The 21,460-nt window shown below is 46.8% G+C and overlaps 3 protein-coding genes across 5 annotated transcripts; all 3 read right to left on the bottom strand.

Moving 5' to 3' along the window:
* Positions 1–82: 82 nt before the first annotated feature.
* Positions 83–7,054, bottom strand: asmtl (acetylserotonin O-methyltransferase-like). Of its 2 annotated transcripts, none has more exons than XM_028991051.1 (14): positions 6,724–7,054; positions 6,131–6,263; positions 5,912–6,043; positions 5,152–5,199; positions 5,000–5,064; positions 4,841–4,905; positions 4,576–4,684; positions 4,031–4,382; positions 2,687–2,861; positions 2,410–2,594; positions 1,469–1,601; positions 1,213–1,353; positions 962–1,084; positions 83–474 (listed from the first exon to the last, which is right to left on the bottom strand). In XM_028991051.1, exons 2-14 carry the CDS (start codon positions 6,221–6,223, stop codon positions 236–238), a joined length of 1,860 nt encoding a protein of 619 aa, XP_028846884.1. In that variant the 5' UTR covers positions 6,224–6,263; positions 6,724–7,054; the 3' UTR covers positions 83–235. The 2 variants fall into 2 exon arrangements, with proteins under 2 accessions (XP_028846884.1, XP_028846883.1); XM_028991050.1 differs by having other exon boundaries at positions 949–1,084.
* Positions 7,055–7,213: 159 nt separating this feature from the next.
* p2ry8 (P2Y receptor family member 8) lies at positions 7,214–10,014 on the bottom strand. The gene is made up of 2 exons (XM_028991671.1): positions 9,936–10,014; positions 7,214–8,417 (listed from the first exon to the last, which is right to left on the bottom strand). Exon 2 carries the CDS (start codon positions 8,399–8,401, stop codon positions 7,349–7,351), a length of 1,053 nt encoding a protein of 350 aa, XP_028847504.1. The 5' UTR covers positions 8,402–8,417; positions 9,936–10,014; the 3' UTR covers positions 7,214–7,348.
* Positions 10,015–14,118: 4,104 nt separating this feature from the next.
* upf3a (UPF3A regulator of nonsense mediated mRNA decay) lies at positions 14,119–19,197 on the bottom strand. 2 transcript variants are annotated; one of them, XM_028991095.1, is made up of 11 exons: positions 18,981–19,197; positions 18,602–18,708; positions 18,338–18,444; positions 17,647–17,745; positions 17,451–17,561; positions 17,325–17,380; positions 17,067–17,225; positions 16,857–16,972; positions 16,216–16,507; positions 15,788–15,865; positions 14,119–15,266 (listed from the first exon to the last, which is right to left on the bottom strand). In XM_028991095.1, exons 1-11 carry the CDS (start codon positions 19,119–19,121, stop codon positions 15,102–15,104), a joined length of 1,431 nt encoding a protein of 476 aa, XP_028846928.1. In that variant the 5' UTR covers positions 19,122–19,197; the 3' UTR covers positions 14,119–15,101. The 2 variants fall into 2 exon arrangements, with proteins under 2 accessions (XP_028846928.1, XP_028846929.1); XM_028991096.1 differs by lacking the exon at positions 15,788–15,865 and having other exon boundaries at positions 18,981–19,196.
* Positions 19,198–21,460: the final 2,263 nt, after the last annotated feature.

A 21,460-nucleotide genomic window follows, 5' to 3' on the forward strand; every position in this document is an offset into this window, starting at 1 on the left:
TCAGAACTTTTGACTTTGTTGAGGACTATTGATTTATAAACTGTTTCTTTGTTTAAAAGAAGAAAAACGATGAACATACCCATTTGTTGCTTTAAAAAATCTTTTATTTCCATGATTTTACATAAGCATCCAGACATGATTATAAATTAATTATTTACAACAGTTAATTAGAAAAAGGAACGGTCATTGTCAGGGGCAGGAGGTATGTGGACCACACTTCAGTAACATGGTGAGATCAGTGGTAGAGAGCCGGGCCCGGGGACTCCTCCCGCTCTTTCACGAACAGCATGGCGTCCAGGAGGTTCCCGGTGTGCCTGACGTGCGTCTGGGTGAAGCCGTGCGCCCTCAGCAGCTCGGCGTACTGCGGCGCGCACCTCTGCAGCCCCTCGGTCATGCTCAGGGCCTGGAGCAGGGCCCGGCTCGGCTTCCTCCGGTCCTCGTCCAGCAGGACCTCGCACACCAGCACCCCGCCGCCTGCGCGTTAGGGACACAGACACAGAGCGTTCGGCGCCGCCATTCAGCGCCTACTCGGCCGGCGAATACACACGGCAGCTCGTGTGGCGCTCAGCAGAACGGGGAAGGGCATGGGAAGGGATGTTTCGGATTACCAGGGCTTGACTGTTTTCGAGAAACGCTTTTCTTACAAAAAAAAAAAAAACGCTGAGATAAGGACTACAGATGTCAGGGTGAACTTTCTGGTGACCTTTCACAGCACTTCACTGCAACCTGTTCACGCCTCAGGTGTGGAGAGCAAACTTACAGCTTTATTAACTAAACTCACGCCAAAAAAAGGAACACTGAAGACATTCATTCAATAAATCAAACATGCATTTATTTGATAAAAAGCTCATAATGAAGCGTGAGCATGGGGCTTAGATAGTAATGGATCGTTGAAGAAGTGCAGAAATGCAATTGTAAAAAGGCCCGTTTCTAGGTTTTGGTGCTAACCTGAAAGGCTTACCTGGCCTGCATGCCTCTGACACCTTCTTCAGCAGAGCGTGGGCCTTCTCCTCAGACCAGTCGTGGAGGATTCTCGCCAGGACGTAGAGGTCGGCTTTGGGAAGTTCGTCTTTGAAGAAGTCGCCTGTTTTCAGTTTCACACACAGACGGTGACCACGAGAGCGCGAGGGACGTACAGCACTGGACACTCGTGGTGACCTCTAGTATGGTGGGGGTCGGGCTGAGGGGTCGACGCCCTGGGGTCCCACTCACCAGCAACGAATGACACTCGCTCGTCCCGCTCCTCAGGCTGGAAGCGACTCCTCATGGCGACGACTTGGGGCAGGTCAAAAACTGTTACAGATAACTCCGGATGTGCTTTGGTAAACTCATACGCCAGGGCCCCAGTGCATCCTGGGAAAAAAATACACAAAACATCAAATATTAGCACATCCTCGTTTGCACTTCTTTAATAAGCACAAGAAGGCAAAAAAGGAGTGAAAGTGAGAGCCGAAAAAGAACTCCGCACCTCCCAGGTCGCAGGCCGTCTTAAACCCGGCGAGGTCAAACGAGGTCGCCACATCGGCGCCGGTGACTTTGGCGATGCAGTGCATGGCCTTCATGAACCGCAGCTTTACTTCCTCCTGGTCGTAATAGGCACCCTTTTAACACATTCACAGCAGCGCAAGGGTTAGGTGTCCGCCTCACGGGTGTGGCTCTGACACTTCACTTGTACACATGTTGTTCTGCTTTCCGCACGACAAACGAAAGTAGCGTAAAAACCACAACACCAGCAGACCTGGACTTGTTAAATGTTGGGGGGGTTCCGAGAAGAGCATTATTGTGAGGTCAGGCACCGATGTTGGATAAGAAGGTTTGGCTCATTCCAAACGTGCTGCAGCAAGTCAGGTTCAGGTTCTTCATGGACCATGGATGTCTTTTTGGATCTGGCTTTAGGGGCAGTGGTGGCCTAGCAGTTAAGGAAGCGGCCCCGTAATCAGAAGGTTGCCGGTTCGAATCCCGAACCGCCAAGGTGCCACTGAGGTGGCACTGAGCAAAGCACCGTCCCCACACACTGCTCCCCGGGCGCCTGTCATGGCTGCCCACTGCTCACTCAGGGTGATGGGATAAATGCGGAGGACAAATTTCACTGTGTGCACCATGTGCTGTGCTGCTGTGTATCACATGTGACAATCACTTCACTTTATTTATTTATTACTACTTTATGGCTTTGTGTGCTGGTGTGCTTGTGTGGGCTGTGGGATATTAAGTAGCGAGAAAATCTCACAAAGGGTGTCGTCTTATCTCAGCGCCGTGCCAAAATGTACTGAACGAACCAATCTTTCGCATACGTTTGTAGGAGCAGTCTGCATGCCAAGGAGCTTGTGGCCATGAAACCCATGAATTCAAATCACAGTACTTCTGGCATTACAGTGATATATACGAATATAATGTACTGCAACGAGGTACCTGACACAGGTCCTCGGACCTCCTGCCGAAGGCTCGCTCGTACTGGTTGGTCCCCTCCCGAACGGCGGCCTCCAGATGTGTGAACAGAGGCCACACCGTGTCGTTGCAGTGCAGAATGTAGCTGCGCAGGGACAGGGGGCTTTCCGAGACCAGATACCGGCTCGCCTGCTCGGTATTGCTGTAAACTGTGGTAGAAGACGAGAGGCACGCGTAAGGGGTCCTCTCTGTGACTTCAGGAGCGAGTGTGACAGTTGAAGTCGCGGGGAGGGGTGCTGACCGACGGTGTCGGCCCGCCGCTCCTTCTCCAGCAGGCCGAGTGAGGCCGACGCCTCCAGCAGCCGCTCCAGTCCCAGGGCGGAGGCCTGGATCCTCTCTGCGACCTCGGACGCCGCCAGCCCGGCCGAGGCGCTCAAGACGTCGAAGACTCCGAGCTCGGCTGCTGCGAACAGGGTCTACCAAGAGGGTGGGGGGGAATGTCATCAAAAAAGCCACAGAGCACTTTCATATTTCATAAAGGACAGAAATAGCCAGAACGGTGAAACACAAGCTTGTATACGCAAATAGAGAAACCATATATGACTTGTTTTGTTTTTTTGTTAAACACAAAACTGAGGTGAAGTCTTTGTGGTAAAGAAGCTGCAGATATGTTCTCGAACTTCTCACTTAACACCTGCTACTTTCACAGATTTCACTGAAAGTGCACATTTCCTTTTTAGGCGCTTTGACACGATCCTAGCAAAAAGTAGTGGGACTTCCGACCGCTTTCTTGCCTCAAGACTCCACCGGAAGCTGAACAGAGTCTGAACTCCATGTGCAAAGCTAATCTGTCCCACGTGTCTTGCATTGGATAACATGATGCCACTGAGGTGCCACTGAGCAAAGCACCGTCCCCACACACTGCTCCCCGGGCGCCTGTCATGGCTGCCCACTGCTCACTCAGGGTGATGGGTTAAATGCAGAGGACAAATTTCCCTGTGTGCACCGTGTGCTGTGCTGCTGTGTATCACAAGTGACAATCACTTCACTTTATCACTTTATGAATAAGCCACTTAACTAGGTTGTTCATCCAGACATACAGAAAAAAAGGGCCGATACCTTTCATATTTCCAACTGTTACCAGTCAACTACCAGATTTTTTTCCCTAAAAAATGTATTACAATTCATTACAAAATGAATCAGAAACAGTCACAGAACCCAAGGCAGGACTTTTACAGTCAATTTTACTTGTGGTAGTAGCCTGGTGGGTAATACACTCGATTATGAACCAGAACACCACAAAGTCACCCTGAGCAAGACACTTAACCCTGAGTGTCTCCAGGGGGGGGGACTGTCCCTGTAACTACTGACTGTATGTTGCTCTGGATAAAGCGTCTGATAAATGCTGTAAATGTAAGCCCTGACATTGGAATTACATTTTGTTACATGCTAAATTGTACTTATCATGTGTAGGTACATTGTAACAAAGCTCTGTAAAATGCATTATTACTAGAAACATACCCTCCTAATTGCATTTTACAGAGTCACTGCACATTGTTACACACATTCATTAATAACGGCCTAACATGGACACGGCTATGAAGAGTACCTGAGGACACAGAGGCAAATTATGCACACGCTGTACCTTTGAGGCTTTGAATCCATCCATGATATCCACCAGTCTCTGAGGGAATCCGTCCTGGTTACAGTTCGCGCCACATGCAGGACCAGGAACGTTTAGCCGCCCGTGCGCAGCATCGTTGCCACCGGCTTGCGCCTTTGCGCCTTTGGAGAGGCTGTTGACCAGAGGCCAGGGTGCTTCCACATCGTCCCGTTTCATCTTGTGAGCTGGGCTCTCCGGCGAGCTGTTGTAGATTTTGCCCAGTTGCTTGCAAAAGTGGTTGAGCGGGAAGCCCACCACGTTGAGAAAGTCACCGTGGACGTACTCCACCAGCATCCCACCTAAAGCCTGGATTCCGTACCCACCAGCCTTGTCCCTGTGGAGGAGAGAAAAACACTGACTTCAGTTGGGAGGTCAGCCAAATCCCATAACCTTTCACTTTAAGTCAAAGCAAACAGCCGACTGGCGAGCATTGCACAAGTACATTAGTTCTCAGAAGTGTAAGTATTGCAGTGGGGGCAAAAAAAAATAAAAATCTATAAGCGTTACTCAACAGCAGACGCGCTTACATTGGCTCACCGCTGTTAATGTATTCCCAGAGCATTTCCTCCGACAGGTCTGCAAACTTCACCCTCGTCTCTTCATAAAAGTCGACCACTTGGTACTCTGCCTCTGCGTCTAGGCAGGAAAACCACATCAGTCTTTAAGAAAAAAAATTTAATAAAAAGGAAAGAAGACGAGTGTGGCTCTATTAATGGTACTATTAATGAATTCAAAGTGCTGATTCCATTATGAGCCTGGCTAAAATGCCAAAAGGCCAATGTTGCAAATTACCTTTGTGTTCGTGGCAGAGCACGATGGCAACGCCTGTGAAGACGCTGTGCTCTTTTCCACTCAGACTGGGGGGGGGGAAGAATCTCATAACGTCATCAGTGTGCACTGCATAGCGCCACAGTCATAAAATAAAATGGCATAAAAAGTAAAACTGGCAACCTGGACAACATCCTGTAGGCATCTTGCTTATCCACCGGCTTCTCTAGGATCTGGCCATCCACAGTCTGGGAAAAAAGAAAAACCACAGTCAGAATGAGGAAAACGTGGACCATGAATGATCTTATCCAACAATTAATTACACAAGGCCTTACCACAACAGTGTCCGCTCCAATTACAATATCCGGTGTTTTCAAGTGTTTCTGAATGAAATAGAACATTGTTAATGCGCAAATCGTTAAGTTCAGCACTCTGGCACTAAGAACACTTTTCTTTTGCACTTCCCTACTGCCGTTATGGCGTCTTTAACGTGAAAGCTCGATCTATCGGCTCCGAAGTCTGCTGTGTACATCGAGGGATGAATACTATATTTGGGCAAAACTGAGATGGAGGTATCAAATGAAAGATCCTGATCAGAATCAGAAATGTATATTTTAAACGTATTGTTTACTTTTTTTTTTATATAAAAGCAGCACACAAACTTAAATTTTTTTTATTCTCTTATGAATTTGGCAAGATGTAACTTATAACCCCTCGATATTTGTCTAAATAAGCTTCTGGATGTCTACATTTCTGCCAAAAAAATAAATATATAAATATCCAGAAATGGTATGTATCTGCCTTAACAGATGACCTTTGACCTATATTTAACTTTCATAAAACCCAGCAGCACAAGAAGACATTTTAACATTGCTGTTATTACCTAAACTCGTCCCACTAACGTCCACATAGGTTTTTATTTTGTAAAATATATTGGTAGAAGTCTTTTTTTATTGTTGTCCAGTTTAGCACCCGCAATTTGTGTCTGTATCTCTGTACTTGCATATGGCTCTTGAAACTCGAAAGAATTTCACAAATTTACAGAAGACAATAATGTGGATTATTACAACCATAATGAATTCGAAATGGACTCACAAAAGGCATTCTTTTGGCCACCTCCAGGGCCTTCTGCTTCGCTGTTGCCATTGCATATTCATGGGGGGCTTTAAACAACGCTTTGTCCAAAGTCTCCTTGAACCAAGACGGTACAACTTCAAACCGCAAACCCTGCAACAGAGAGCGAGCGTGACGCATGATGCATGATGCATGGCGCATGCTGAGAAATAGACATAAGCCGGCGGGCTCGCGGCTCACCACGTTGGTCAGGATCTCCAGCCTCCTGGGAGATGCGCTGGCCAACACCACCAGTTTTCCAGACAGCTTGTTAATGACTGGATTTAACACCATGGTGCAAGTTCTTCCCCTGGGACGTGGCTTCAACTGGAGGCTGCAAAATACGGGAAAGCACGGGAGAGTAATGAGCATGTAATAAACGCAGAGAGCCGTGCTGGGCAGCGCTGGTCTCGTTTACCATGCCGACAGCTCTCTACGACATCACTGGCTGTATGAACTACGCCTGGAACGCAACCAAGTCTCGCAAAATCTCGCGATGAGCCTCATAACCACACGTGCAGCTGTGTTGGGGTCACATTTGGCAGTGAACTGCAGGCTACTCAACTTCTTCACACGACACGGCGTTCATTTATATCCTTCTGATTGCGTAAATTACGCAGTGCGCGGCGCTAACACAACGCCACATATCTGTTGCGTCCAATTACACATTCGACCAATATCGACCAATTCCGCTTTTAGGTTAAACGTCACCGGCGTCAGTCACAATAGCAGTACGCAGTTTAACGAGGAAGTACAAGTGGTTTAGTTATCAGAGTTATTAGGGCTTCGCCTACCTTTGGTAGCAGAAGGTGCTCCAGTACGCCAAAGTTGGAGCAGAGCGGCGGGGCTGAGGCTGCGCGACGCATGCGCAGTGACAAGTGGGACGTGTTCAGGAAGACCGGCGAGGCGCCGTGACGCGTGGAAGGCGGGGAGTGCGTTCTTGCAAGCGTGGCCCGATGCGAAGCCGCGCTGTGTTTATGGCTTGTTTCATAAACCTAGAATCATTCTTCTAAAATCGTTTGGCAGACTTTTGTTTATTTTTTCTTAGATTTTAGAAAAATACAAATACAACAAAACACAAACACAACTAAAGTTTGTATATAATGTATATAATAAAATGTAACCAATATGTACATATGTAAATGTAATGCAAAAAAAAAAAACATATAAGAAACAAATAATATTTTTTCAACAACATACAATTCACATTACATTAATGCACTCCTGTTTCACAGGTTGAGCACTAGTATCACCAACCCACCAAAAAAAGATACGAATGGGCACAAAGTTTGGCATTAAACTCTAACTAAGCACTTTTGACCTAGCAGCCAAGTTGGGGTTTGGATCCAGACCTTTTTCTTGCAAGCAGCAGCACTCTCCAAGTAAGTAGTAATAACTACGTAATCCACAGTCTGCTGCCTACATGCTTGTTTGTCCGTTCTGCAGACATTTTAAAATCTCTTCTTCTTGTTCGTGAGATGGAGAGCGCGAAGAGAAGATGCTGTCTTTGTGTCCGAGGGTATGATCCGTGCTGCTCAAGGCCCGCAGGTTCAGCATGCGCCTGAGCTTGTTGCGAAATTCTCGGCAGGCAAAGTAGTATATGAACGGATCCAGGCAGCTATTCAGGCAGCTGAGGAGCAGCGAGATCTTGTAGGCCATGTAGAGAGACTTGTTGTGAAAAAGCCTGCGCATTGCATGGGCAATGAGCAAGATGTTGTTGGGAGCGAAGCACACGATGAAGACGAACAGGACCGTGAAGGCCAGGCGGATGGCTCGGCTCTTCTGGTCGTCTGCCGCGTCCTTGGACAGTTTCCAGATTATGCTGACGTAGCAGAATATCGTCACGAGAAATGGGATGAGGAAGAGGGCGACAAACATGACGAACATCACCAGCGCCCAGGCAGCGAGGGATGGAAGCATGTCCTTCTTGAGCACGTCAAAGCAGGTGGTTATGTTGAGGTCCTTCACCTTAAACGTGAGGTCGGTCGACTCCATTGGGTAAAGCACGGCCAAGACCACGCCCCACATGACCATACAGCAAACCACGGCATATGTGGTGTTCTCCCGTATCTCCCGGAACAGCAGCGGCTTCACGATGCCCAGGTAGCGGTCAATGCTGATGGCCGTCATGGTGAGGATGGAGCAGTACATGTTGGCGTAGAACACGACGGTCAGCAGGTTGCACAGGTCGGAGCCCAGGGTCCAGTCGTAGCCGTTCATCTGGTAGGTTATTTGGAACGGCAGGACCGAGGCCATGGCGAGGTCGGTCAGGGTGAGGTTGATCATGAACACGATGGTTGGCGTTTTGGGAGAGGTGCGGAACACCAGCAGCCACAGGGAGAGGCCGTTGCTGACGAAGTTGACCAGAATGACCACAACGTACACGGCTGAGACGAAGTGGCTGAAAGTCCTGTCCTTGAACATGGCCAGGGTGGCGTTGTCCAGCTGGGTGGTGTTTGACATCCAGGACATGATGAGATTGGAACGTCTGCAGAGACACAGAGAGACGGCGTGACAAACAGCCGAAACTGTGGACAGCGGAGGAACGCGAGACTGGCGAGGTGTTACAACACGCCTCTTTCAATGCACAGGGCAGCGCGGCAAACAGGATGTTACAGCCTCACTCGCTGTAAACCACTCGGTTACACTCTGACACACATTCTAAAAAGTCAAATCACAGACCGGCAAACTGGAGCACGGACGTCATTTTCACCCCCAATCTGTCTCTCCTCAGAAAGGGACTTTTCCCCCCCAACGCGGGGCGAGAAGTTTACTCAACACCAAAGTGTTGCAAAAGTGCCAACAACTCAAATCCATCCGATGAGCAATGCACAGTCCTTAGTTCTAACGCATGCAACGAGACGTTCGTGTCAGCCCAGGGTCAGAGGCATGGACATGTCAGTCCAGGGTCAGAGGCATGGACATGTCAGTCCAGGGTCAGAAGCATGGACATGTCAGTCCAGGGTCAGAGGCATGGACATGTCAGTCCAGGGTCAGAAGCATGGACATGTCAGTCCAGGGTCAGAGGCATGGACATGTCAGTCCAGGGTCAGAAGCATGGACATGTCAGTCCAGGGTCAGAAGCATGGACATGTCAGTCCAGGGTCAGAGGCATGGACATGTCAGTCCAGGGTCAGAGGCATGGACATGTCAGTCCAGGGTCAGAAGCATGGACATGTCAGTCCAGGGTCAGAGGAATGGACATGTCAGTCCAGGGTCAGAGGCATGGACATGTCAGTCCAGGTTCAGAAGCATGGACATGTCAGTCCAGGGTCAGAGGCATGGACATGTCAGTCCAGGGTCAGAGGCATGGACATGTCAGTCCAGGGTCAGAGGCATGGACCTGTGTCTACTACACACTTTGTGTCGCATCACTTTTTTTTGTCAGTCCAGGGTCAGAGGCATGGACATGTCAGTCCAGGGTCAGAAGCATGGACATGTCAGTCCAGGGTCAGAAGCATGGACATGTCAGTCCAGGGTCAGAGGCATGGACATGTCAGTCCAGGGTCAGAGGCATGGACATGTCAGTCCAGGGTCAGAGGCATGGACCTGTGTCTACTACACACTTTGTGTCGCATCACTTTTTTTTTTCCGAATTTTTTTGCTCTTATGTTCGTCACAACACCACATTGGGATCAATTTAATGTTTTGGGGTTTTCTATCCTCCGTTTGGGAATATCGGTATGGTTAGCCGCATAGGGGCTCATGCACACAAAATGCACATGTGGCGGCAGTCATCAAACCACAAAACCAACTTCCATTCCGTAAAAGTCGTCGTGCCTTTTCTGAACATTTTATACAACCTCCATTAACATAACACCACTTTGTTTGTGTCTTTTTCTGAACAACATGCTAAATTGCTACTGACATTACTTGATCATTTTTTTTAAATAAAAACACGAGAGCAAAAGTGTTTTACACAAAAATCCCTATTGATTTATCCATTGGATTTTTTTTACATTGAATTTACGTTAATTACTGGATGAAAAGCAGCACATTCACTCACCTGATAAAGCACGTGTTCCTCCAGGCGGTTGAGAGTGTTGAGAGTTGTACAGTCAGGAAACCAGTGCCTCTATGTTCTGTTTTTTTTTTTCGTTTTTAGAGGAAGTGTGACGAGCGCCGCGCTCTTCACTTGTAGAGGGGAAAATAGAACGTGCTGCAGGTGGAGTAAACTGAGTGTGTGTGTGTGTGTGTGTGTCTGTTTTAATGCATGACTAACTGTCATAACACAATGCAGTTATGTCATAACATAAAATTTAAATGAACACAACAAGCACTATTTCCCATGGCCGTAGTTACAAAGTTATAAAAAAAAGCAGCATGTTTGGCTAATGAATGTCATCTTTGTAATCATTTAATTAATCCATCAAACAGTAATGTTTGTTAAAGTTCATACAAAAAAAAATTCTAAGACTTCCTCATTTAAACATGGCACAACCTTGTCTAAAGCGGTGATACAAAGGAAAACAGATTCGAAAAAAATATTAACAACAGTGTTGCAATATGTGCTGGTGTTCAGTAAGGGCTCTACCAGGGAGATGCATCTGCAGCTTGCAGCACTTATATGAAAGATGACTTTTCTTTGCATGTATTTATAGTCTTTCATGTTATATGATGTCACGTTATATTAAGGCATATTTTGTCTTTTCTTTTCATAGATTTATGTTAGAAAAATATTATGTGATGTCATCTTATGTCATTTTATAAAGATTTGCTGATGCAAACTAATGTGAATTTGTCCAGTTTTATTGTTTCTTAATTTAGCTGTATTAAAATAACCAAAATGAGTTTTCTATTGATTCATTAAACTTTAAACTAAAAATGGACAGTTTTAATTGAAGCTCCTCTCTACACGTATGCTGATATTCCATCATTAACAGCCATTTCCAGCTTCCAGAGTGATTTACAACATGAACAATGTCTGAACTGTGGGTCCATCGTGTGGGCATCATCAGAGGCAGAGGCGAGAGTGGCGATGCTGAAGGCCTTCGTTCTTGTGGTTCTGGGAAGCACATGATGTTTTGCTAAATCTAGTCCACTGTCATATGCCTGTGCCAAAGAGTTCCTATTAACCTCTATGTCACTGTGATCTGCCTTTAGAGATCAGCCTGTCCTTGGTTTTTTATGCATTATGCATAGAACAAAAATTATTAGCAGAATAGATTGGAGGTTTTTATCATTTTATAGTTATTCAGTGTCATGATGCATGCCTGGGATGTCAGTTCGAAAACACACGTACAACAGATATGGAGATATTCACAGATAAATGCATGTATAAAAGTGTGCAAGCAGACAACAGCAATACCAAAGAAGTGAAGTGATTTATGGTAAAAGGCGATAAAGATGGGGCTAGAGAATTGGCTCTAGCGGAAATGCTTCATCTCTTTATGCAGAATCTCCATGGGTTTTATGGAAAAATCGTAAGTTCTAAGAAAGAGCTTTACGGTTTGTCCTTTTAAATCATGGGAATAATGGTAGACGCAGTAGTAGTCATTTTTTTCTAAAACACATCTTTATGACTAGCTGACAAGTTTTTTCCACTTGTTATTGGCCACAAGGTTCACCGGATCACCCATGACCACTTTGTGTTGGCCAAGTGGCTTCTGCTTTTTTATTGTAGTGTGAGGTCAACCCATGGCCAGCGTCCTGCCTCTAGATGACAAGGTCAGTTTCGACACAACAATTCTATTGCTGCATCTAAATAGACGTAACTATAGAAACACTGTAATCATTTGTAATTACTGCAAATAAGAACATCGAATCTCGACGATCGGAAGACGTGTCAGACCTTGTCTTCTCCTTTCCAGGCTTTATGCATTTGCCTCGCATGGTCTGAGTCACTGGCCGTTTAACTGTAGCAGAGCTATAACTCATGAACAGGATGTGTGATGTGACCCAGATAAGCGTGGCCCTGCTACCCCTGGAATAAGCCTCAATCGCTTTAGAAGCAGCAGCTCCAAATGAAAGCAGCATCAATGATGCCGTCATTGCCAATCACCAAGTCTGGCAAATCTCAGGGACATTATTACAATGTTATTCATACCTTTGGAACCATTATCCTGACATGGATATTAGGATTACAGCAATAAGACTGGATAAAAATAAAAATAGGATGCCATGACATAAAGTACGACGTAACAGACACCATAATTTACAGTGGAGCAACTTCATTCGAAGTGGGATTTTTATGCAGAGTGAGAAAAACAAATCACTGCATGACAGGATGGTGTCACTCAGCCACAAGGGTGATAATAAAAAATGCACATTCTGTACATTTTTATTCTTCGATTGGGAAGGGGGTCAAGTGTGTGTTTTCTGTTTTATTAGACCAATCAAAAAAAGCTTGAAGCTCACACACATGAAATCTGTGTCTTAGAACGGTAAAATAATTAATAAAAAAAACAGCTAATTTGACCGAACTCTATTCTGCTAAAGAGTTTTTGTTTTTCAGCAACTGAGATAAAGAAGCACAGATTTCTGGGCATCGTGTACGAAAGCAGCTTGAGAAAATCCCCCGCAGAAGGCGAACAGAAAAAAAAATCTAAGCACATCTGGCTGAGGCAGCAATTTCATATGTACAATGTCGAAGGTCAACTTTAGGCAACTCAAGCACAGCACCGGCGCATCCCTGATGCCGAGACGCAAGCGGAGACATGAAAGACGTAGACGTGTACATGGCATCACATGCATAGAAATGGTCCTAAAATGTAGTATGTGTTTTTTTTAGACATTTATCATATTCATATATATTATTGACATTTATCATTATCATATGACATTTATCATTATCATATATATTAATTCAGATTAATTTATGGCCATGTGTGTGTGTGTGTGTGTGTGTCTGTGTTGCTGGTGCCTTTGTGGGAAGCATATGAAACAGAAAGCTCTTCAGAGTTGCGTGGTAAGCGTTGCCCAACACTCAAGTTAAATCAAAAAGTCCTTATTTGGTGGGTCTTGGCATTTGCTGCCCCTGAACCCAAGGAGCGGATCAGACTTGCACTCGCACCGAGCGATGGAAGGAAGAGAAAAACAGCGCAGGTCTGACACAGGAAGCTGAGATTTCCCCCGTGCTAAACGTTGAGCTTTGTACGACACACACCACTAACCGTCGAAAGTTAATATCAGAAAACGTTCCCATAAGCACCTCATCCAATATCCATTTTTTAAAATACGAAAACGTTGCGTATAATTAAATGAAATAACAATTAATTATGTGTTAAATGAAATAACATTGAAAGAGACAACATGAAAGTGAGGCAGGGAGTTTTAATTAAAAAATTTAAATCAACACGGTATCATTTTGAGTAAAAGTACTTAGTGTTTGAATCCATTTGTTCTCACCCATGTCATGGCTCTTTCTCTTGTGAAGACGCCAGCCGGAAACACCGAGGACAGGCGCTGTGCTGCCTGTTCAACACTAGAGGGCGACATTTATGCGGAAAATGCGTTTGCAGAGACATGGAGGACAAAATCAAGCCCCTTGGTCGCTCTATCAGGGACGTCGAACCAATATCATCCATGATTAATTTGTAGGTGTTTTGTTCAATGAGGTGGAAAAAGCTCAGACTCCTCAAGGAATTCAAGATTCAAGATTGGTTTATTGTCAGTACGGTATGTACATATGTATGTACAGTACAGGCCAAAAGTTTGGACACACCTTCTCATTCAATGTGTTTTCTTTATTTTCATGACCATTTACGTTGGTAGATTCTCACTGAAGGCATCAAAACTATGAATGAACACGTGTGGAGTTATGTACTTAACAAAAAGTGAAGACCTGGCCTCCACAGTCACCGGACCTGAACCCAATCCAGATGGTTTGGAGTGAGCTGGACCACAGAGAAGGTGTGTCCAAACTTTTGGCCTGCACTGTATGTCAGTATATACACACTTAACTATACTAACTATATCTAAAGGAAAAACACTGTACAGTATCTCTATAAAAGAAAACCTTTCTGTACCATGAACAGGACAAAATCATGCAGGATGCTTGTAAGTGGATATGTTGGATATTTCAAACAGGACACACAAGACACAACAAACATGTGCAAAATGATGCTGCGGAACCGTCTGCCAGATGGTAGGAGGGGCAACAGGGCTTATAGAAGTGTTGGTTTTATATACATGCTATATGCTGCATACATGTGCTGGAGTGCAGAAGAAAGAAGACTCTGGAACCAAACTGCATATACATCATCGTTTATTAAATTTCCCCCTATCGGACCTAAAATGGTTAGTTACGCTTTATTGTTTGCACAGTTTGCACAAAGTAAACGAACACTCGACAACAGCTTCTTTAGGGCATTGCTGAAACATCGGTAAGTGTTTTATGTGCAACGTCATATCTAAGGCATGTTGTACATAATAGCTTTATGCAGCCTTCATAAGAATGACAAAAACATGCTTCACTGTTCCAGGCGCACCATGTAGAAAATTAAATGGAATTTCTTTAACATTTATTTAAAAGTCTGTCTTGTTCTTCTTGGCTCGCAGGACAAACACAGTTTAAAAATGCACGAATATGCGCCATTTTAAACATTTTAAACAGGATGGTAGACGTCAGGCCACTTGGATGAATCTGTAGAACGGCGCATGCCCAGATAAAGAACTATAGAGGAGCCGGCGGTATTGCTGCTAGCATTTAACAACGCATGTGTGAAAAGACACCCAAGTCGACTCACTCACACTCAGACATACACACCTCATACAGCAACTGTTATATCTCAATACGTCACGCGCATATTTCATATCTTTTTTTAAATGAAGCTTTCACAATAAAATCTATAGATTTTCTTCATAAACTCTCTGGAGTAATGACTATTTTACAAAAAAAGGCCTTAAAAATAATTTCTCTGTTCTCTGCTGATGAGGTATTTGATCTCAGGCGTGTGTGTGTGTGTGTGTGTGTGTGTATAAATAAAATGTGCCGCGTTTTGTCATTGTCACACAATGTGGTGAAATTTGAAATAAAATCAGGCAGTGTAATCTGGTGCAATATACATATAAAGTATTTACAAAGCATCTGTCCTGAAGATGCTCACACAGAGACAGGGGAGGTTAAATGTCAATCAAGAGCTACAGAAGGGTTTCTGTTATTGTGCTATACTTAAATATGACATAAATAACTACCGAAAAAAAAATTATATATATATATATATATATAGGGCTACTCGTCCCCACTCTTCTCTGAGCCCGTTCCCATGGCGATCTCGTAGCAGGGCTCCACGTCGCGTTCGGGCGACTGCGCCAGCAGGTCGGCGGCTTCGCCCCCCGACCCCACGCGCTTCCGGTTGTGCGCGCCTGGCTGGTAGAGTTGCATGGCGGGCCGGTCCTGTTTGGAGACAGAGGAGGCAGAGACAGGGACACGTTTCACGTCACGAACCCCCCACCTTGTCAAGTGCCACAGGCACAGCACAACATTCACATAATGGCTGGTAATTAACTTCATTTCTACGAATCCCAAACATTTATACTAAAACAAAAAAGTTTTTGTCCCCCCCCATGATAAAAAAAATTAATAAATAAAACATGTACCATATGTACACATTTTTATCTCTGTAGCATTTACCATGACAGCAAAAGGGCAGTATTACACCCAAATTAAATACAAAAGATTTATATTTTACAAATGCACCATATATTGGTGTAAAATAGTGCACAGTTAACATGAAGCAGTAAAGTGTTTTAATGTTTATTTTAAGTTTATTTAATGTTACTGTGGAGTGTCCCTAAAACGGAGGAACTTTTGCTGTCGACAGCAATGCCTGGCATAGCGTGGAGCCTCCCAGTGTCAGCCACAGTAACGTGCCACCCCCCTCCCCCGGAGAGAAAAGGCTCAAAGCCTAGCTGTACCTTCGCTGGCAGAGCCCCTCTTATCTGGTCTCGCCCCTCGGACTGGGAGGTCCTTTTCTCCTGCTGCACTAACACAGACTGAGAAACACGTGCCTTCCGTCAATAAGACCACCCAGCGCCGCCACAGCCAGATCACAGCTAACCGCCTCTACACATCAGCTCACAACACAAGCGGGGTGGGGTGGGGTGGGGTGGGGGGGTGCAATGCAAAGCCCCTGGGCGGAGTTTGTATTGCAGACCGTCAGCTAGTATGGAATGCGGATGCGGTGACGGGCATGTGTGGGACCACCAACACCTGGTAAAGGGCGATGGGACAGCGGTTGCAAGATGGGACTGTCATTTCGCCGGGCTGCATGAGAGAAATGTGCGATGGCCGCCGGCTGGACTCTCAGCGCATTTGGAATGGATGGGCGGGGCCCCCTGCTCACCTTGTTCCGTATGCGCTCCTTCCTGCTGGCCATGTCGTCCCTGTCCTGGCCGGCCAGTTTGTCCCCGCCCTCCGGGCAGTAGGCGTAACCGTGGTGATGGCCCTGGTCTTTCTTGGCCCGGTCCGGACAAAAGCCCTTGCCCCATTTGGTCTCCTCCTTGCGACGCATGAACTTGTCGAACTCGTAATGGTGCCGCTGCCGCTTGCGCTCCTCGTCCCGGGCGCGGTGCTCTTTGTCCCGCTGCCGGCGGCCGTGGCCGTCGCGCTGCTCTTTGTCGCTGTCGACGTGGCCCCTGCGATGGGAGCGGCGTAAGCTTAGAAACACTTTCCGCACCGCGCCTGCTCTACGGAGGCCATGGAGGCCTGAAGCACCTAATACAGGAAACATGTTCGTTCGAGGGACGGGCAGCAGCAAATTCTCAACCTTCTGACCATCGCCTAACTGAAGGTGGCATGGAAACGGACAAAATATCAAGCCTTCTGTTAAATTGTGAAACATCGAGGCTTTTTTTTGGCCATTTTTTCCACTTTAACCCCATGCGAGAAATTTCCTAGTTCTGAGATTTCAGAAGATGCGCCCTGCTGTAATCAATGTTTCAAGGCGCTAAAATACCCAGACAATTCCTAAAAATGTCTCCCTACTTTTCCTTGGACTCCTTTGATTTCGTGTGACTTGGGGGCTTCTCCCACTTGGACTTCTCAGGCTCTTCGCTGTCTCCTTTGTCCAAGTCGTCCTCCCGGTCACACTTTTTCAGAAGCTGTGGTTAAAAAAAAAAAAAAAAAAAAGAAATATTAAAAATCCCAAACAACAGACTTCTGTACCTGTACAACAATGTCGGAGGACATCCATACCTTGATCTTAATTTCCTTCTCAGACAGTTTCTTCTGCTTCTCGGCCTCCTTGCGTTTCCTCCTCTCCTCCTCTCTCCGCTTCCTCTTCTCCTCCTCCCGCTGCCGCTTTTTCTCCATCTCCCTCCGCCTCCGTTCCTCCCGCTTCTCCTCCCTGATTCTCTGCCAAGGTGGATCACAGGAGGCTCGTTTCAGTTTGCAACGCTGGTTTATTTGTGGGTCGAGAACGAACTTCACGTGAACTGAGCGTTGTGCAGCTACCTGCTTCTCAAGCTTCTTGTGTTTGATATACTCCAACAAAGGCGTGGTCTTTTTAGCTGAAACGAAACCGATGTCGTGAAGCGTTAACATCAGACCTCGCAGATCCAGACGTCTGCAAACGAATACCTATGAGCTCCCTGGTCTTAGCCTCGATCTCCCCCAGCAGCGTTTCTGGATTGGCCATGGACTTCTCCTCATCACAGGAGTAGCTCTCCAAAAAGCGCCTGTACTCTGGGTCTACGTAGGGAACAGCAATCAAGCTTATTTGTCAAGCAAAATAGCCAACAACAACCAAAAAAAATTTTTTTTTAAGTCATCGTACCTTCCTCGATACTCCCAGCTTTGGCATCTTTTTTCTTCAGCTTCTTTTTGGAGACCTTTTGAAACGGAGCAAATTCAACCACGGCAGGATATTCTTGTCCTGGAGAAATAATCATCGCCATTACAGCAAATACATTAAGGAACGCAGTTAACGAAAATGAAATTGAAGTGAACACTGCAGCACAGCACACGAAGTGTCTGCATTTAACCATCAGCCTTGGTGAGCAGTGGGCAGCCATGACAGGCGCCCGGGGGGGGCGGCGCTCTGCTCAATGGCAGCTCAGTCACACCTTGGCAGACTGGGATTCGAACCGGCAACCTTCCGATTACGGGTCCGCTTCCTTACCCGCTAGGCCACCAAAAAGTAGGTTAAACATTCCAGGAGGACATCGTGATGACATTACATTTACGGCATTTATCAGACGCCCTTATCCAGAGCGACTTACAATCAGTAGTTACAGGGACAGTCCCCCCCCTGGAGACACTCAGGGTTAAGTGTCTTGCTCAGGGACACAATGGTAGTAAGTGGGTTTTGAAACTGGGTCTTCTGGTTCACAGGCGAGTGTGTTACCCACTAGGCTACAACAACCCATGATGAGCTCAAGATCACTCCGTCACCCCATCGGAGGTGGGCGGCTGCGCCGTGCCACAGGGCAGTCCAGTTCATAAACTATGGATGAAAAAAATCTCACCTTTGCCGTCGATGAATACGTAACCGTCGAAGCGGTCCCGGAAGAGGACGATGTCTTCCTGGTTTTTGAAGTTGATGTATGCTCTGGAGAACAGATGGGGGTACAGGCTGCAAGGGGAGTCGAAGCACAACGACGTCGTCGTTATTGACACCCCAAAAAGGCCTTGCACAAATATTTTTACTTCTAACTGGGAAGTGTGTGTATGTGTGTGTGTGTGTGTGTGTGTGTGTGTGTGTGTGTATAAACGAGTGAGTAAACTGTGACCTCTGGTCGGCCGGGAAAAACTCCAAGTAGTCGTAAGGCGGCAAAGGGCTGAGCTGCTCCTCCAGCTGCTCCCTGGACAGTCCGGGGGGCAGGCGGCGAATGACGACCTGCAGGGGACAGGGAAGACGGAGATGCACGCGTGGCGACTGTCGTGCGATGGCGCAGGTCGTTAATAGTTACGCAACGTCCGACCAGAAGGGCTCGAATGTTCGAAATTGCGAGAGTGAAATGCATGCTGCGTGCTTCGTGCCAACGTTCCAAAGACTCCCGACGCGACAGATCTGCGGTTGATTTCGTCTTTTTTATTATTACAATTATTATTATATTGGTCAGTACGATCGCGCTGTCCGTGGTGCTGATCCCGGCGCGTCCATGTTACCTTGGTGAAGACCTCCTTCTTCTCCTCTTTGACCTTGGGGCTCGTCGCGACGTCGTCCCGGTCCCGCTGGATGTCCCGAAAGTGGATCTCCACGACGCCCTTCTCCCTGCCCGCTGTCGTCGGCTCCTTCTCGGACTTCATCTCTCCATGTCGCGCTCTCTCTCTCTCTCTCTCTCTCTCTCCTCCGCCGTCGGACGCGTCCTCTCGCGAGAGCTGGCGGCCAGATACCGCGAGATTTAACGGGGGCGCGCGTTTTCACCGACCGACCTCGTTCATTTCGTTTCAGCGTTTGGTGGATGGCTAGAAATCAAACTTTTTTATGGGATTGTTTTTTTATTGCAAGACTCAAATACGTAAAGTACAAACCAGGCGTTACCAGTGAAAGCGATGTGACTCAACAGGACAATTAAATTAATTAGAAGCGGAGTGTATGAAAATAATTACACAGGAAAATACACAGCAGTGGGACGGTTATTAAATCTTTAAATCTTCCCATCATTAATTTTGTAGTTGTGTCAAACACACAAATGTTGGTATGTAGGGACGTCCTAGAAGTACTGGGTGTCGGTCTCGCCCAACTCTCTAAACTAATGACTGATCGAAAGTCTACAGATGGAGAAGAATTGAATTACAGAGTCAACAGAGCACACACGTCATGTCATTGATTCATGAAAACAAGGAACGTCTGCAACATTTCTATAGATTTGCTTTGAGGTAGTGCCATTTAGGCTCTGCGACCACGAGTGCAGCGTTATTATCGCGTGTCTCGTCGGCTGTGACGTCATCGCCGCGGAACCGCCGGGCCCTCGCTGTCGTCCGTGTCGCTGTCGGCCGCGCGGCGTGGTGACAGCGGCGTGGCGGTGCCGGCGATGCTGAACGTGCTCCACTCGTCGGGGCTGCACGGCTGACTCGGCGACCTGCGGTGACAGTCACTGGCCGGGACTAGGAAAAAAAAAACGCGATGACGTCATACTCTAACATAATAACTCCAATAAACAGGGGTTAACGCAAATGGCGGGACATTTAAATAATTGAATGTCCGCTCACCGCTGAGGAACGTCTGCTTCCCGCTGCAGGTCTCCACGCAGAGTGCGGGCGAGGGCCGCTCCGGCGCGGACACGGAGCTCCGCAGGCTGGGCACGAACGTGGAGCCCGTGTCCAGGTCCCGGCACACGCGCTCGTGGGTGTACGCCGCGCTGGACGTGGACGGCGTGCAGCCCATCACTCCCGCGCGCGCGGTCCACGCTCGGCCCCTATGTAGCCCGCCGTGGGCGGGCGCTGACGTCACGGCGACGTTTTCGGGGACGGGGTCTCCGGCGTAGTGACCAGACGATCCCGCAGCACAACTTTACATCTCGGAGACGCCTCAGAACGTGCAAAGGTCACGAATTGACCTAATTTCAAGCATCCCAGGTAAGTAAAAATTTAGATCATGATATTTACTGTAGGTTGCAAAAGTATTCGGCCCCTTGAACTTTTCCACATTTTGTCACATTACAGCCGCAAACATGAATCTATTATATTGGGAATTCCACGTGAAAGACCAATACAAAGTGGTGTACACTTGAAAAGTGGAACGAAAATTGTACATGATTCCAAACATTGTTTACAAATAAATAACTGAAAAGTGGGGTGTGCATCAGACCCCCTTTGGTCTGAGTGCAGCCAGTTGGCCATAGACGTTGCCTGATGGGTGCTAATGACTAAATAGAGTGCACCTGTGTGTAATGTCAGTATAAATACAGCTGCTCTGTGACGGCCTCAGAGGTTGTTTAAGAGAATATTGGGAGCAACAACACCATGAAGTCCAAAGAACACACCAGACAGGTCAGGGATAAAGTTATTGAGAAATTTAAAGCAGGCTTAGGCTACAAAAAGATTCCCCAAGCCTTGAACACCCCACGGAGCACTGTTCAAGCGATCATTCAGAAATTTTGCATTTGCATTTGCATTTATGGCATTTATCAGACGCCCTTATCCAAAGCGACTTACAATCAGAAGTTACAGGGGACAGTCCCCCCTGGAGCAACGTAGGGTTAAGTGTCTTGCTCAGGGACACAATGGTAGTAAGTGGGATTTGAACCTGGGTCTTCTGGTTCATAGGCGAGTGTGTTACCCACTAGGCTACTACCACCCTGGAAGGAGTATGTCACAACCGTAAGCCTACCAAGACAAGGCCACCTCGTCCACCTAAAGTCACAGGCTGAACAAGGACAGCGCTGATCAGAAACGCTGCCAAGAGGCCCGTGGTGGCTCTGAACGAGCTGCAGAGATCTACAGCTCAGGTGGGGGAATCTGCCCATAGGACAACTATTAGTCGTCCAAAGTTGCCCTTTATGGAAGAATTCCCATTTGCAGTTTGCCACAAGTCATGTGGGGGACACAGCAAACATGTGGAAGAAGGTGCTCTGGTCAGGTGAGACCAAAATTGAACTTTTTGGCCAAAATGCAAAACGCTATGTGTGGCGGAAAACTAACAC

The sequence above is a fragment of the Denticeps clupeoides genome, chromosome 9 (assembly GCF_900700375.1).
Source record: "Denticeps clupeoides chromosome 9, fDenClu1.1, whole genome shotgun sequence".
In the NCBI taxonomy this organism is placed as follows: domain Eukaryota; kingdom Metazoa; phylum Chordata; class Actinopteri; order Clupeiformes; family Denticipitidae; genus Denticeps; species Denticeps clupeoides.